The sequence below is a fragment of the Lepidochelys olivacea genome (genome assembly GCF_965140295.1).
Source record: "Lepidochelys olivacea isolate rLepOli2 genome assembly, chromosome: 8".
Taxonomy (NCBI): Eukaryota; Metazoa; Chordata; order Testudines; family Cheloniidae; genus Lepidochelys; species Lepidochelys olivacea.
In genome coordinates, this window is record NC_140418.1 from 65935885 (window position 1) to 65951933 (window position 16049).

The window sequence follows — 16049 nt, forward strand, 5'->3', positions numbered from 1 at the left end:
TTAAGGTGTTACTTGTAAAACAGGTAAGGATATTTGGTTTTTATATCCATTTTACATATATAATTTTAAATTGGATCATACTTAAAACAATTAGAAACCTTTGTGTTCTAATAAAGGCAATTAAACTTTTAGACAACAGAACATTCACTGAAAACAATAGGGATAGACAGTTTGATTTTGAAAAGAATAGTATTTATTTATTCACTACTCTTCCATCACTATACTAACTACAGACATTTCAGAATTTTAGGAGTACAAACCCTTTCAGTACAAGGCCCTTTCCTGCAAACACTTATGCATGTGCAAAGTAGGATTTGCAGGATAAGGCCCTACAGGTCTCTCCATGAAAATAAATGGACGGCTCGCATAGAGACAGAGTCTGTGCCACATGATCCACAAATATGTAAGAAACCTCTGGTGAGGTCTCCATTTACAGAGGCATGTGAACATTTAGAACAACCTCCTTTGTTCTTTATGAAATTCACTAAACTGTACAAAGTAAGCAGTCGTCATATTGGACATGATGCGATTCCTTTTAAATCAAAATAGTTACACAAATTTCCACCAACACAGGATCTGGCTCCTAATAAGAGATCTAGTTTTTTTTTCCTCTAGTACCAGCCCAATTTGAGCCCTGTTGAATAAGGACATCAATGAAGATTAAAAAAAGAGAGTAAAACTACAATTAGCACTAAATTCTGGTTCCCCTTGTCCATTTAATGCTAAGGGGAAAGACGACCTTTCCCACCCATCACAAGTGGTCAAAAATAGATTTTAGCCTTTTATTTTATAGAAATTAAATGAACCTAGAAGAGTCAAATGGCTCCTAGAATGAAACTTTCTGCTAAAAGCTCTCCCATCTTTATATATAGTAACCCATCTATTGCACTGAGATATAGTCTCACCAGAAATTTCCAAGGCTAGTCTTCCTCATGACATATATATACTGCAACTATACAATTATTTTATGCTAAATCTCATTCTATTTAGTAACAACCTTCACTAAGAGCAGATGTCTGAGGGATTATTCTATTGTAAATAGATAATTTGTAGTAATAGCTCATCTAAAGGAATATAGCACTTGCCACACCAGATAAAATGAATGGTCCTTCTAGGCACATAACTTGCCTCTGGCAGTGGAATTCCAGATGCTTCAAAGAGAACTGAAAAAACCCAACACACCTATCTAGTACTACGTTAGCTAATATACTGTATATTCTAGGCCAGGCTGGCAGCACACATATGGTAGGGTTGCCTGTCATTTCCCCATTATAAGACCCTGTTTTCAGTTGCTTATCACTGTGCCAAACTTTAACCATTTGTGCTAAATTTTTCCATGTCAGATGGCTGCCTCAGGCTGAATGTTGTTGAAAAATTTCAGCCAAAACTGTTCTGTTATTTACAAGAACAAGAGAAAAATATGTCATTTTGCCCATGTTAAAAATGCTTGAGACATTTTCTTTCAACAACTCTATCACTCCCATGCTTTGGTGCAGGGACTTTAAAATTGGCAGATGGCCAGGGATGTGCCTTTTGTGGTCACTGTAAAAATCTGCCCAAATTTGGCCAAGTCTTTGAAAGATCTTAGCTCATACACACTCTGTTCTTAGATTTTAGCAGTTAAATCTCCAAAGATTCCATCCCATCTGAGGTTACTCTTGCCCCTCCCAGCTGGCTGCACATGCAGTGCCCCTACAGAGTGAGGGAACGTGCTCCCTACAGCCCAGGGATGCAGGGAGAAAGCCAGACTTCCCCAGTAATGGCTGCTACCAGCCTGTCTCTCCTGTGCTCTCATTCCTCTCAATGACCCCACTGTAGGCACTTAGGCAGCCTGAAGCAGGAAGCCAACTGATTTGAATGCTGAGGAGACAAAACCCAGACATGATGGGAGGAAAGGAGTTGACTGGGACAAGGAATCTACTGAGACTGGGACTGGAGAGAAAGCATGACTGGGAATGGGGGATGAAGATTGGGAACTGGAGGAAGCAGGGGGCTGGTACGGGTTTGGCAAGGAGACTGGGAGCCGCTATGGAAACAGAGGGGGAACAGGAAGCCAATTGGCAGGGGAGGATGACTAACACTGAGTTTGGATGATGACTGGGTGGGGGAGGGTAAGGAGGACACTGGGACTTGCTGGTAGGGAGAGACACTTCTGGCAAGGAGCTGGGTGTAGGGAAAGAACTGGGGCTGGTTAGGCAAAAAGAATGGGAAAGGTCTGAGATTCGGTAAGGTGTCTGGAGATGGAGGCATGAACTGGGAGCCAGTGGGAGGGGAGAGGAGAAGAGAAAGATTAGATGAGAAAACAGAAGAGGAAAACTGGAACTGGCTAGCCAAAGAGATTGGGGCCAGGAGTTGGGATAGTGGACTGGTACTGGCTGGGCTAGGAGACAGAAACTAGGTATGGGGAGGGAAGAAAGACAGGGAGAGTGGGAATGGCTGGGCAAGAAGACTGGGACTGAGATGAGAACATGAGAAGCGGAGACTGGGACTGAGTAGGCAAGGACAATAGCGCTGGGACAAGGAACCAAGGGAGGTAAGAGACAGGACTGGCACAGTGATACATTGGAGGTGATGGGGCAGAAAATGTCAAACTTGGTAAAAACAGGCAGAAGAGTCCGTGTCCACTGGAGCACACTCTGCACCAGATTCCTGAGTCTCACCATTTTTCTGCTGTCAGCAAATATCTGTGAAATCCACAGACAAAGTGTGCCTCATCCCCCTGTAGTGCTGGTCCACATAGAGTATGATATCTTACTACTGTTATCAGTTATTCTTTTAGTTCAAGTGGCAGTGGATCTAAAAATTCCAACCCTGTTGATAGCCCAAGACGGTGTCAGTATGAAATTTCCCTTTTTCAATTTTGTCAAAAACCTAGAAAATTACATTAAAAAAACCACATTAAAAGAATGTTAAGACTGCAAAGTCAAGCACTCAAAAGTCAGGAAATCCCAGAATTAAGGGCACCTGAGCAACACCTAGGTCCCTTTGTGGATCTGTGCCCTGGTAACCAACATGTCTTCCCTATAATTTTACCTCATGTTACTTAAAAAACACCTATTTCTAGAGAATAGAGTCCTTGCCCCCAAGTGCTTATAATCTATTATCCTTTTAACTTTGTACAAGCAAATCTATTTATCGGGGAGGGGATTGTTTATTTTTATTTCTCCAGGGGTGGGGCCATGGGATAGGCATTGCTCCCCCAGCTGGTCCAACGCTAGGTTTGGGCCAGGAGAGGGGTGCCCCAGCCACAGCAGGTCCAGGTCGGGGCTGAGGCTGGGTTCAGGCTGGGGGGGGGCGGGGCCCCCCTCCCCTGACCGCAGCAGGTCCAAGGCTGAGTTGGAGCCAAGGCACCCACCTCCTGGCCAGGCAAGTTGCCTGAGCGTCTACGCAGAGCTCAATAGGCTGCTGTGTAGCCACACAGCTTACAGGATACTTAGCTCCAGACCCAGATCCACTGAATCGAAATGTAACATAGGTGGGCAGAAAAGTGCATGTGACAGGGAGAAATTTTGAGAATGCTAACCTAGACAGACTATTCTTTGGCCTGGGAGGAGACATCAAAATGAGGATCCTTTTGCCAATTGCTGTTGATGGTCTACATAGAAATTAAAGATCTTGGGGAACTTTTCATAAGCACCAGAGATAACCCTAAAAGCTAATACAGCTCTCTGTAAAACATGCTTTAATGTCAAAGGCTGTGTGTGAACCTAACAGCTGCTGAAATTGCCTTAACAGTAAACTGTACTACCCCTACTTAGCTCATTAGTTCACAAAGTGTTTTGAGATACCTGGGACTAAGTGAGGGGCTACAAAAAACTTAATTGGAAAGTCCAAAGTTATATGGATCACACAGAAAAATATTCCAAAGTTATATTTCCCCAATTCTATCCTAATTCTTATCCATTTGATTACATACTGGATATCTGATCAAATTTAAAACCTAATTACTATATAAGTAGGCAGCCCTCTAACGTACCATTAGAAAAACATTTACTATGGAAGACAGGCTAAAGACTAAGTGTAAATTAAACAAACTTGTAGTAAATGTAATAAAAAAATAAACTCGCAATCTAGACACACCAAAAATTAGATATCTAAGCATTATATTACACAGAGTTACACTGAAAGGACGTAAGGCTGCAAAGTACTCAGAAGTTAGAAAATGCCAGAATTAAGATTGCCTGTAGAATCTCCATTCAGCTGCCTTGTGCATATGCATTATGACAGTCTCTAGTTATGCAATTACATGCTATTTTTTCCATGGGACCCATCTGTCAGTGCACAGGATGTACAATGCTCATGGAATTAATCCAGGTTGTCTATAGGACCCCTACCTCATTTGCTGCAGAAGATGGAAGGGGTGTAGGAAGAGAAAGGATGATTTTGAAGTTTAGGCAGCTGAATGTCACATTGGGAGATTGGATTCTATCCCTGGCTTTGCCACCTTGAAGAAGAGCTCTGTGTAGCTCGAAAACTTGTCTCTTTCACCAACAGAAGTTGGTCCAATAAAAGATATTAACTCACCCACCTTGTCTCTCTAATATTCTAGGACCAAAATGGCTGCAACAACACTGCAAACAAAGTTCCTTTGTGATTATGGACAAGCCACATGAACTAAACTTTTCACAGGCAGCCATATTCCTCATGTTTCCTCATTTTCCGGGTACCCAACTTCTGGGTCTGGTAAGTGTTGAGACCTTGGACCTGCGACTCAGGAAGAGCTGAGCTGTGAACATATGAAGTACTATATAATACTGTATTGTCTAAAAAATCACGCCATAAGCATATCCAAATGGACCTCAAAATTAGTCTACACTTTTGAGTCTCGCTGTGCCTCAGTTCCCCACCTGTAAAATGGGGATACTATTACTCTACCTCACAAGGGTGCTGTCAAGATACATTAATGGTTGTGAAGCACAAAGATGCTACAGTGATGAACACCACAGAAAAGCCCGCAATGAAATCAAGAACTCCGTATTCAGAGCAGGATTTGAATGGTGTGCAATAAATAAGGCATGAGACCACAAACTGAACAATGAGGATAAAACAAAATACTGACTAGTTGCTCATTCAGCACTATCTATTCCGTGCACTGAAAGACAGGGACCCTGGTAGAACCAAAAAAAAAAGTATGTGATCATGTAATTAAATACTACATCATAATGCATCTGCACAAATGGATCAAATTAAGGTTGCAGAGGCAACCTTAATACTGTCATTTCCTAACTTTAAAGTACAACTTTACATACAAAACCAACTATATTAGCAATGTTAAAGGTGCAATGTTCTTGTTTATATAAAAGCAAACTGAAAAACACAAATTCCATCACATCATACCATGCTGACTATCCCATGATTCTTCAGCAGGACTAGAACCTTTAGATCAACAGCACAGACTTCTGCCACCTGAGCTAAGAAGAACTGATAGCAATAGTAGGTTACTATGTGCTATGCGGGCGAGCCATTAGAGGAAGATGAAGCATACACATTGCCAGAGGGTTTCACAGCTTATTTCCTGACAGCTGAAGAACGTTGAGACTCAGGAATGCTGGGTTCTATTCCAGGTTCTGAGGAGAACATACTCTAGTGGATACAGACTTCTCCTTTTGCCCCTGGACCTCCAGCCTCTCCTTGTCCCAGACTGCCTGCAGTTGGCTCTTCAGCCCAGCCTCCAGTCCAGACCTCAAGGCCCAGCTCCCCATTCCTCTGCATTTCAGTCAGGCTGCCTCCTCCTCACTGCCTGTGTTAGCAGCAGGAACACCGATTAGAGGAGAACAAGTCTCCCTGCTCTCACAGTTCTTGTGATGTGTCACAGCATCTCCTTGCAGCCAAAGAACAAATTGCAGTGAAAAGTCCTGTTCAGCCCCTGCAGTCTCATGCTAGATCACATCCAGCACAGTTGGAATCATCTCGAGAGCTTAGCTGCCAAACTCCCAAGTCTCTACTGAGCATGTGCAAACAGATTTCAAAGGCTCGTAACTAGGCCAAATTCAGGCAGATTTTACAAGGATGACAACAGGAACATCCCTGACATCAGAGCAATCCCCCAATAAATGTAGAGCCCCAGCTATAAAGCATGGAAGTACTACAATTTTTCAATGAAATGGTTGTAAGATTTTTTTTTTTTTTAAATGTGGGTAAAGAGACCATTTTCCCCTATTTTTTGGTCTAGGAAATAGTTAAACTGTTTTTGCTTAAATTTTCCAGAAAAATTCAGCCCGAGTCAGGCACCCAGCAGAAAAATTTCAGCCCAAATGGTTAAAGTTTGGTGAATTTATAAGAAATTGAAAAGAGTGTCTTATAATGAAAAGTATCTGGCTAACTGCATGCCTCTAATAAAAAGTAAAGTAGAGAATGCAGGAAGTAAAGGCTGCAATACCTTTTACACTATTAAAAGCATGCCCTCTATTCACAACACAGATTTCCACAATCATCAACTGTAACATTACAATTAGAAGACTCATTTCTAGTGGGAAGGATATTAAAAGCAGAGTGCAACCAAACAAAAATTGTTTTCATGCAAATGTTAGTAACAAAAAGAGAGATAAGACTAAAGAAAATATGACAAGCTGAATTGTTTCAAAATCTTTTCAAGGTTTTCATGAGGCATCATCAGTTTTTTATCATCTCATGGGAGCAAAAGCTAATTGGTGAGTTGCCATATTTCCCTTTTACAAAGCCAAGGGATCGTCTATAACAAAAATAAAGACTTTTTGACATACCAGAGTGCCCCATTATAGCATTATCACACAGATTTTTTAAAAACCAAGGCATTACTACAAAAGTAAATATGAAAAAATATACTAAGTTGATCAAGCAGTAACTGAATTTCTATTTTACATTATCAAATATCCTGAGACTAGAATTATTATAAGGGAACCCTCCCTCCAGCCTGATTAAGAGGTACTATGTTTGTAGCAGGGGTTCTCTGTTTAAGTGCCAGAAAAGACAAAATCCTCAAGGCAGCACAAAATTGTGCCTTTTGTGCCAACTTGTCTGCTCTTGATTTAAATATGTGTGATGGGATACTTAACATTGAGCACTTCATTACTTCACCTAGAATTAGATGACGATTCCACTTACCAGGGGCTGAGAACTATAGGCAGCTAATACAATAAATTTGCTCTTGCACAGTGGGGAAAATCTTTTGGAAAGTACAAGCTTTCTTCAGGATTCCATAAAAGCCTGAAACTATTATATTTTCATTTTCTTAAGTCTCCCCCTCAATTTGCTGCTCCAAAAGTGCCTCCTGCTTTAATTTACATTCAAATATCATTTCCACCTGTGTTAATTTCCAGTTTTCAAACAGCTCTGGAGTACACACAGAGTTTTTGCTGGTTTACAGTCACCCACCCATAATCTGGAGGAAGAACCACATTGTTTTGTCTGATTCAACATCAGTTCTGAGATGGGAGCTACATATCATGGTAATATAAATGCTTCAATTTACGTATGTCCAACTTCTTATCATGTATATTATTTCTTAATGGCCACTTCCTTGTAAATAATTCCCCTTCAGTACCTTCAATCTAGACTCTACATTTCGGGTTCGGAAACAGAATTTAATTCCCTTCCATTCCCCTTTTTAAAATATACTTCCAGACACTAAAAGTTATGACACATGAGAAAGTTAATTTAACCTTGAGAACTATGTTCCTTCCCCTCCCTATACTCCCAAATTACCCATAGGATTGTTCGTTTGCTATATTTATACTACTGCTTCATACACATTAAGGAAAATCTATATTTGCAGTATGTAGTTCTTTCCAGCACATAGCAGAAAGACCAGCTTCCTATATTTACCAGGTGCTCAACATTAAGCACCCAAAGCAAATAGATGTGGCACACTGAGTACTGTCCTGGATACAAATAATTTGAAGTCAGTGGTTAGCTGGGAAAAATATCTGTTTGTGTTCTACTTAGAAACACATTTTCAAGTGATTGCACAATTACCAGAGTGTGAAGTGTAACAGTCTGCATCTCCCAATCTTCCACAAGGGCTCCTGTCAATCCCCTGGATACTATCTACATTAATTCCTTAAGTACTTTGTGTTTATGTAACTGTTTGTTTTTTGCCAGTTACCATTCTGTTTCTTTTTGGCATACAGGTATCTTCTTCCTTGACTTTCAGATAAATTCATGTAGGCAAACGGAACTATAGTCTGTACCTAAAAACTACTCAACTTCCCTACTTCCCTTTTCAAACTGTTTTGGGGACTTTTAGCACAACTGCACTTATTTTCTACAAGTTTACGAAACACTAGATAAACCTACTAAGGAAGCACAGAACATATACTTAGGACTGGTCCACACTAGGAACTTACATCAGCATAGCTATGTCTCTACAGAGTGTGAAAAATCCACACCCCCAAGAGAGGTGGCTATGTCAACCTAACTCCGAGTGTAGACAGCCTTAGGTCAATGGAAAAAAAGCTACCACCTCCCTGAGAGACGGATTACCTTCGCTGACAGGAGAACCCCTCCCATCAGCATAGGGAGCATCTACACTGAGGCGCTACAGCGGCTCAGCTGTGCCGCTGTGGGAGTTTAAGTATAGACATACCCGAATGCTACCTACTGCTTGTCTGAATAATGGTTTTGATACAACCTTACTTTTGGTAGGTCCTTCTTTAAACGCAAATAAAAGCAATGGGTTCAAAGCAAAAACCAGTTAACAGAAAATGTTTAAAATCTTAGAACAAAATTATCTCTGCATAATATCTACAGAAACTCCAGCTCTCAATTTTCAACAAGTAAATTACAAAATATTCAAATTACAGTAAAAAGAAAAGGAGTACTTGTGGCACCTTAGAGACTTAGAGCTTGGATGCTGTAGCTCACGAAAGCTCATGCTCAAATAAACTGGTTAGTCTCTCAGGTGCCACAAGTACTCCTTTTCTTTTTGCGAATACAGACTAACACGGCTGTTACTCTGAAACCTGTCAAATTACAGTACGTGCACTACCACTGTGCAGAGCCATACGCAACATAGAGGATCATGTTGGTCAACTAGTTTAAGCAAAATCTAACTAATCTCAATGGAAAGTTAAACATTAAAGGTGTTATGTGGCTCAATTTTTTTAATAGTGTATTCAAATAAGAATTTCCAAACCAAAAAATAATCTAAAAGTAAAAAATAATCTATTTAAGTCTGCATACTTAAAATACCAAGAGTATTTTTATTGATCTAAAAGAACATAAACTTACAATAAAAATACCTTAAAATATACCATCAAGCTATAATGTTGCTTCTGCAATGCTATTTAAAACATTTTATGGAATTTTCTTAATAAAAATGTCTCAGAAGTGTGACTGGATAATATAAGTGATATCTTCTTTATGATTTTGTGAATAATAGTTTTTTATTATTAAGCTAAAGCAAACAATCAGAATACATATGCAATATCCAGTACACACAATATAAAGAAAGTAAATCATAACCTCTGCAAAACAAGAGATGATAAAAAGTACGAGGCCTACAAAAGTTATGGTCTACTCCATCCCTTGATGACAGACTGGGCTTCATGCCTGGTGATCAGAGGAAGCTTACCTCACTAAATTGAAATAAGGATGAAATACATAATCAAGTTTAGAGAAAAAGTTAATGAGATTAGATTAATTCTGTGGAAGCAAGCCTGCTAACAGTAAAAAGGTGATAGTTCACTTAGAGAAATAGGGTTTAGGTTTGGGTTTTTTGGGAGGGTGGATAATGGGAGATAAATTACCCAATTTTTTTTTAACAATTTGTTTAATAATTCCATAGTTTTCAAAACACGACTTTCATATCAGAAGTGTTTTACACTTGCACAATGTTAATTACTTTATTATACATGGAAACCTGTAATAGGCTGATTACACAAGAAGACTGCAAACAACCACTGGTACTTTTCTGACACTAGAAAAGTACGTAAGACTGAAACATCACCAAGAGTACATAAAAAACCATCAGCATAAACATCACCAAAAATTACATAAAAAAAACTAAGCAGAAAAAAACATTTTCAAAAAAGTGGTTTAGAGCAGTGCCACTGCCTTTCAGCAGCTTCAAATGGCCACGAACAATTCTGGGTTTCCGTAGCTCCACAGGCATTAATCAGGATTCACATATAATAAATAATGTACCACAAAATATACATAAAGTATGGCAATAATTCCATTAAAGGGTTATGGTGACATTAACAGACCACTCAAGCTCCACCCTTGTGGTGTCTGTCATCGCCAGAAACCTTTAATGGAATTGCAGCCATAGGCCCCAAGCCTGCAGTGAGATGATGTTGTGGACCCGGGCACCTATATGGAGACCCACTGAAGTTACTGGGATCTGCTGGACACAGATGTCCATGTTAGCAAATCCCAAGGCAGCATCAGGGCCTTACTATGTACAATTGGGAGTATATTATTTCTTATTGTACATGGAAACCTTAATAGAATTATAAAATACATGGGTGTTTACATTTTTATTTTTCTGTACTTGATATCATAAGACATCAGTAAGTACATAATAAATTATGCACTTTCTGGAATGTAAATCTTTTCAAATTCCAACTGTTAAGATGGGAAATAACCAGGGAAGGACCACAAACCATGTAGGATTGAACCAGAGAGGACGACAAAATATGCAGAAAGAGGACCCAGCATACTAACAGAGGAAGGGCAAAACACTGATCTGTTTTAAACCATGTATAATAAATAATGTATCCCAAAAGTGTATATAAGTTATGACTGTAGCTTCAAGTTGGGGTTCTAATAACATGAACAAGCCACTTAAGTTTTGTTCTCAGGGCTTATGTCACTAGAATCTCTTTATGGAATTACAGCCTTGTACAGGAGTTCGGGGGACATTATTGTTTATATTAAAGCTATCATTCCAGGCATTTACCATGGATCCAAGAACATTTGCCCCACCAATCTGGAATGAATCACCTGGAAGAAGAGTATATTAAAAGCTACAGCAAGATGTAGGTAGCAAAATTCTCAGAATTTTGGATCACCCTAGATATAAGACAGCAGTCTGAAAATGTTTTAGATCCCTTCCTTAAATGTTGAAGTATATTTGCCACGATCTGTAAATTGGAAGTTCCAGTACACTAATGGTGCATAGAATTTCCATGCTTCGTTACACTTTCCTGAGAGTAAAGCAATTAGAATAAACCTTAATCCTAGGAACAAAGTTAATTTTTTGCATTTTAAACTTTTGGGCTATTCCCTGACACTCTATATATGTAAATTGGATTGCTAAACATTGTCATTTGAGCAAAAAGAACTATTTTAAGCTATTGATTTTTTTTATTAAAACCCATAATAAACAGACCTTAAAAAAAAAAAATCACACTAACAAAATAAACTAAATATGAAAAGTTGCATTGAAAGGGCATGTTACATTATTCTTAACAGGACCATGTAGAAACATTCCAATGGCAGTGTTATCAAAATAAAACAAAATTACATTAAAAAGACCCCACAGCCTGGTCACACTTGGGACCTTACCTGTAACTTTGGCTGGTAGGGGTCTTTACTCTTGTACTACATGGCTCATTTACATCAGACATCATATTTGTATACCCTGAGAAATCTGACACTGAAGTCCTTATTCTATGGTCCACTTCTCCATTAGAGTTAGTGATAAAAGTCATTGGCACCCTGCTACCCAATTTAAATTGAGAACCAAACGCTTGTGCAAAGTTCTCAATCTGGTATGTTGCTCTAGGCTCTACATCCTTCTGGGGATCTATCTGGCTAGCTAACTCCTGAGGTGGAATCTGAAAGCTTGTTGAAGATTCTAAATTTTTCTGTTCCTTCTGGCTACTCAATTTCTGAGATGTAGACTGGTAGTTTGATGAAGTCTCTAAATTTTTCTGTGAATCTATCAGATCATCCAGCTCTTGAGAAGGAGTCAACTGTTGATGAGTAGCCTCCAAAGCAGATAAATAAAAACCTGGTTGAGATCCAAGCAACATCCCAAAAGGAGGCTTTGGCAATGCAGTTGGCAACACTGAGGTAACAGACTGGCTGAAGCCACACTCAAGAGGAGATGTAGTGTATATCTGTTTGTCTTGAAACAAACTGTGGTTATGGAGAGTTGAAGACAAACTAACAAACTGGAAACTGGGTCCAAAAGCAAAACCAGTGCTATTGGTCGTTCTTTCAAAAGCTTGTTGGAGGTATTTAGAGTATTCTTGCAACATGCTTGCCTTATCATTTGAAGCTGTTTGAGAGTTTGGGCTCAAATTTTCTTCTTGAACCATCTCTGAATGTTCTCCCGAGGTGTGCAAGTCTACACGTTGTTCAGTTATACTGAAAGGATCTTCCTTCTGGCCTTCTGACTTGTGAGAGTACTGGTCCAAGAGACTCTGCAAGACTTCATCAGGAATTCCAGACTTGTCATGGCAAGACTTCATTTCAGTATTTAGAGATGTTGAATCAATGAGAGATAATGGGGCTTCATTATCCATAACGCTGACACCTGCAGACTGGATGACAGACTGTTGGGAGGCCATATGTCCAACATTTATAGAAAAGGCACTGTTACTGCTGGCAGTTTGTAAATATCTTCTTTTCTTTGAAAATTGCATGGCATCATCATAATTGCTACTTATTTGACCTGGTTTTCCACCTGCATTTTGGAGAAGACCAATAGCTTCTACACCAGTATTGGTTACTATACCAAGAGAGCCACTTTGTTTCCCAGGCAATGGCTTTTGCCCAATAATATCTGGTAATGGTGACACAAAATTAAGGTAACTTTTGTCTGCATTTTTTCTGTTTCCTTTTTTGAAGACCAACTTTGGCACCTTTTTTTGTAATTCTTCCATGCCAGCACCAACTAAGCTACCACTGGAAGACACAACAGGAATCTCTACTGCATAATTCTGCATGGTCATATTACTTGCAACTTGTGATTCAGTTACTTTATTACTAGACTTATGTCCTTTGTTTTCAATGGATATACTTTTTGTTTTACTTTTTCTCCTTGAAGAACTTGTACTTCCCTGAGACAACACAGCCAGGCTCCCCATGTTATGATTTGATGATCCAGGTTCCATTCCAGCACCTGCTTTACCTATGGCTTCACCGCATGTTCGTCTGTGCTTCAACAGTCTATCAGTCCTTGAAAAATACTGCTGACAAGTGTCACATTTGTATGGCTTTTCTCCACTATGTGTTCTCTTGTGTCTCTCCATATGGTACTTCTGGATGAATTTCATGCTGCACTGGTCACATCCAAATGGCTTCTCCCTACTGTGGATCTTCTCGTGTCTCTGGAGCAAGTACTTCTGGATGAAACCCATGCTGCACTGGCTGCACTGGAAAGGCCTTTCCCCAGTGTGAATGAGCACATGTCTGCGCAAGTGATAGGAGCTCCTGAAGGCAGCGCTGCAGTGTTCACAGACATGAGGTTTCTGACTTGAGGACAAGATGGCAGCTTCTGCGTCTCCCACCAGTGGGGGTTTGGATGAGGCGCTCTGCTTGCGCTTGGCTTTGATTCCCTGAGATTCTGGCTTTGGCCTCTTTGCCTTCTTGCCATGGGTGTCGTGCTTTGGCTCATCGGAGCCCCCAGGGGTGCTCTCGCTCCTGCCGCTCAGTAACAGGTCCCGGTGGGGATGGTGGTGCAGGTGGTGGAGGAGGCTTAGGTCCTGAATCACACTCTGGCTGGCTCCTTCCCCACTGCCACTGCTCAGGGCTGGGTGCCTCTCCTCCCCAGCCCCTCCAAACAGCCCCCCATAGTGCTGCTGCTGTTCCTCTTCGCTGGGTTTCTCCTGCTTGATGCTCACCAGCGACTGGAGGAAGCCCCAGTGGCTCCTCTGCGAGGAAGAGGAAGGGAAAGCCCCAGCCGGCTCCTTCTTGAAAGTCACGTCCTGAGGCGGGGGCGGCGCGGGAGGCTCGGCCGCCGCAGAGGAGGAGGCGGAGGCGCCGGCGGCGGAGGGGGGCGGCGGCAAGACGCACTGCGAGGGGTGCTGGGCCGCCGGCGGGGGCGCGGCCGCCCGAGTGAAGCTGGTGACCGGCGGGAGCCGGTGGTTGAACATGACCATGCTGGGGGGGAAGGTGGGCTCCATGGCCGCCGCCCTCTTGCTGCCGCCACCGAGGAAGCCGCTGCCGAGTTTCATCCCCCAGGAAGCCGGGCCGGGGAGGAGGCGCGGCCCAGAGGGGCTGCGGGACCCGCCGCTCGCCCGCAGCCGGACGCCGCTCGCTCAGGGTGCTGCTCAGCGCCGGTTCACCGAGCCGGCCCCGCCCGGGCGCATCGTCACCGCCCCACCCGCGCCGACGGGCAGCACCCGGCCCTGGCTGCACTTACGGCTCCCGCCGCCGCCTCCAGTCAAAAATAACGCCGCGTCCGCTCCACAATGGAATTAGCAGCCCCCGAGCGCGACACTGCGCATGTGCGGCGCGCGGCATGCTGGGAACGACCCAGTCAAGAGGGCCGCGCTGGGCGGGCAGCGCTGGGCAGCCAGTGCGCAGGCGTAACAGAACCCCACCACCCTGCCCCCCTTCGCACCCATCAGCCATCTCTGCCCTGCAGCCCCTCAGGCCGCCTGGGCTGCGCCCGGGGGCAGAGGCCGAGGGGGAGGGGATTGCACCTCGTTGCTGGGGGAGGCCCGGGTGCAGCTGCCCTCCCTGGGCTCGCGGAGTGACACAGAGCGGGGCAGGGGTTGCCGTTGCCCCAGCCCTGCTCTGCAGCCAGTACGGGTAACGGACTGGGCGCTCGCCGTGGCCACACGCAGCCGGGTGCCACCCTCCAGAGCACGCGGTCCTGCACCTGTGCGTCGCCGCCGGCGCTGGTCCCAGCGCGAGCCCGCAGGCTGCGCTTCGCAGTGCAGGGAGCCGAGCCCGCTGGAGAAGCCCCGTGAAGACACAAGCGAGCATGTGTGACGTTGCCCCTGTGTGTTGTGGCCGAAGTGCCCCGTTACGTAGCCCAGGGTAGAACACAGGCAGCTAACGGTGTTTCAGACCTGTTCGTGTAACCCACGTGTGGCGGGGTGTGACAGGTCTCCCTCGGGAGCCTCAGGCGTGTTCAGCCAACTCAGCCGAACTGATACGAGGCGGCGGGGGACGACGACACGCACCGCTTTTCTCCCACCAACAAACACTAGGCCTAATCCAAGTAAAACCACGTGTGCATCTTCACTCCTGCAACGTATCTGTAGGATTGGGATAGAGATCTAAATGCGTATTGTTTTTGTCGTCAGACTCAAAAATAATTACTTTGACATGCGTGCATTTATTAATCCCCTTCTACACACGAAGAAATTAATAGTTTATGTATTTATAAGAAACCAGATTCCGATATCCTTAGCACGTTAGCATCATATTGCACTGACTTCATGGACATTAATAGAACCGCTCCTGAAATATTACTTAAGAGTAAGGATATCCAAATTTGGCGTATTGATTGTATATGTGTATACATTCATAACATGCATACTTGCTTGTGGGCATTTCCTCTGAAATCTGAAAAGTGCAAATTGGAAAGCACAGCCAGATAGTTCACCCTTTCTTTCGAAAAAAATTAGCACAGAGTAAGAGAGCGCAGTTAAAGAAAACTGTGCAAGCAAATTAATTGTACATTTAGAGAACTGATCATTAATATACCTGAAGACCACTACATAATTCCTCTCAGATCAGTACAGCCCAATTGCAACACACTTTAAGCACACAGTTGTAACAGATATGCACATGCCTGATTAATGGTGCTGCTTGCCATTTTAGTTGCATAGATGAAAATCCCTTCACTATTACTAGCTTTGGCAGAATTTGATTTTAATTTTTTTTGTAATTTTGACATATATAAATGTATATTTCAAGCATTTTTTTCAACTTTTATCTATTTAAATTTTCACAGTTGCAGAAAATTACCATTAATGACAGTACACACAGGTATACAAAGTTAAAGCCTTATAACTATTAAAACACAAATTGTCAACATCACATCAGCATCTACAAAGTAAATATTAAACTAAACTAAGAAGTTCTCAAGCAGCATTTCTCTTTGCCTATCTGTACATTTCTATTATTATTGATGGAGATTTTGTCAGTGTGTGTGTATTCGGTGA

At 42.3% G+C, this 16049-nt stretch overlaps 1 protein-coding gene across 1 annotated transcript; it reads right to left on the bottom strand.

The window, feature by feature from the left end:
* Nucleotides 1–9303: 9303 nt before the first annotated feature.
* Nucleotides 9304–15812, bottom strand: ZNF281 (zinc finger protein 281). The gene has a single exon (XM_084636571.1). The coding sequence runs from the start codon at nucleotides 14103–14105 to the stop codon at nucleotides 11484–11486; it is 2622 nt and encodes an 873-aa protein (XP_084492697.1). The 5' UTR covers nucleotides 14106–15812; the 3' UTR covers nucleotides 9304–11483.
* Nucleotides 15813–16049: the final 237 nt, after the last annotated feature.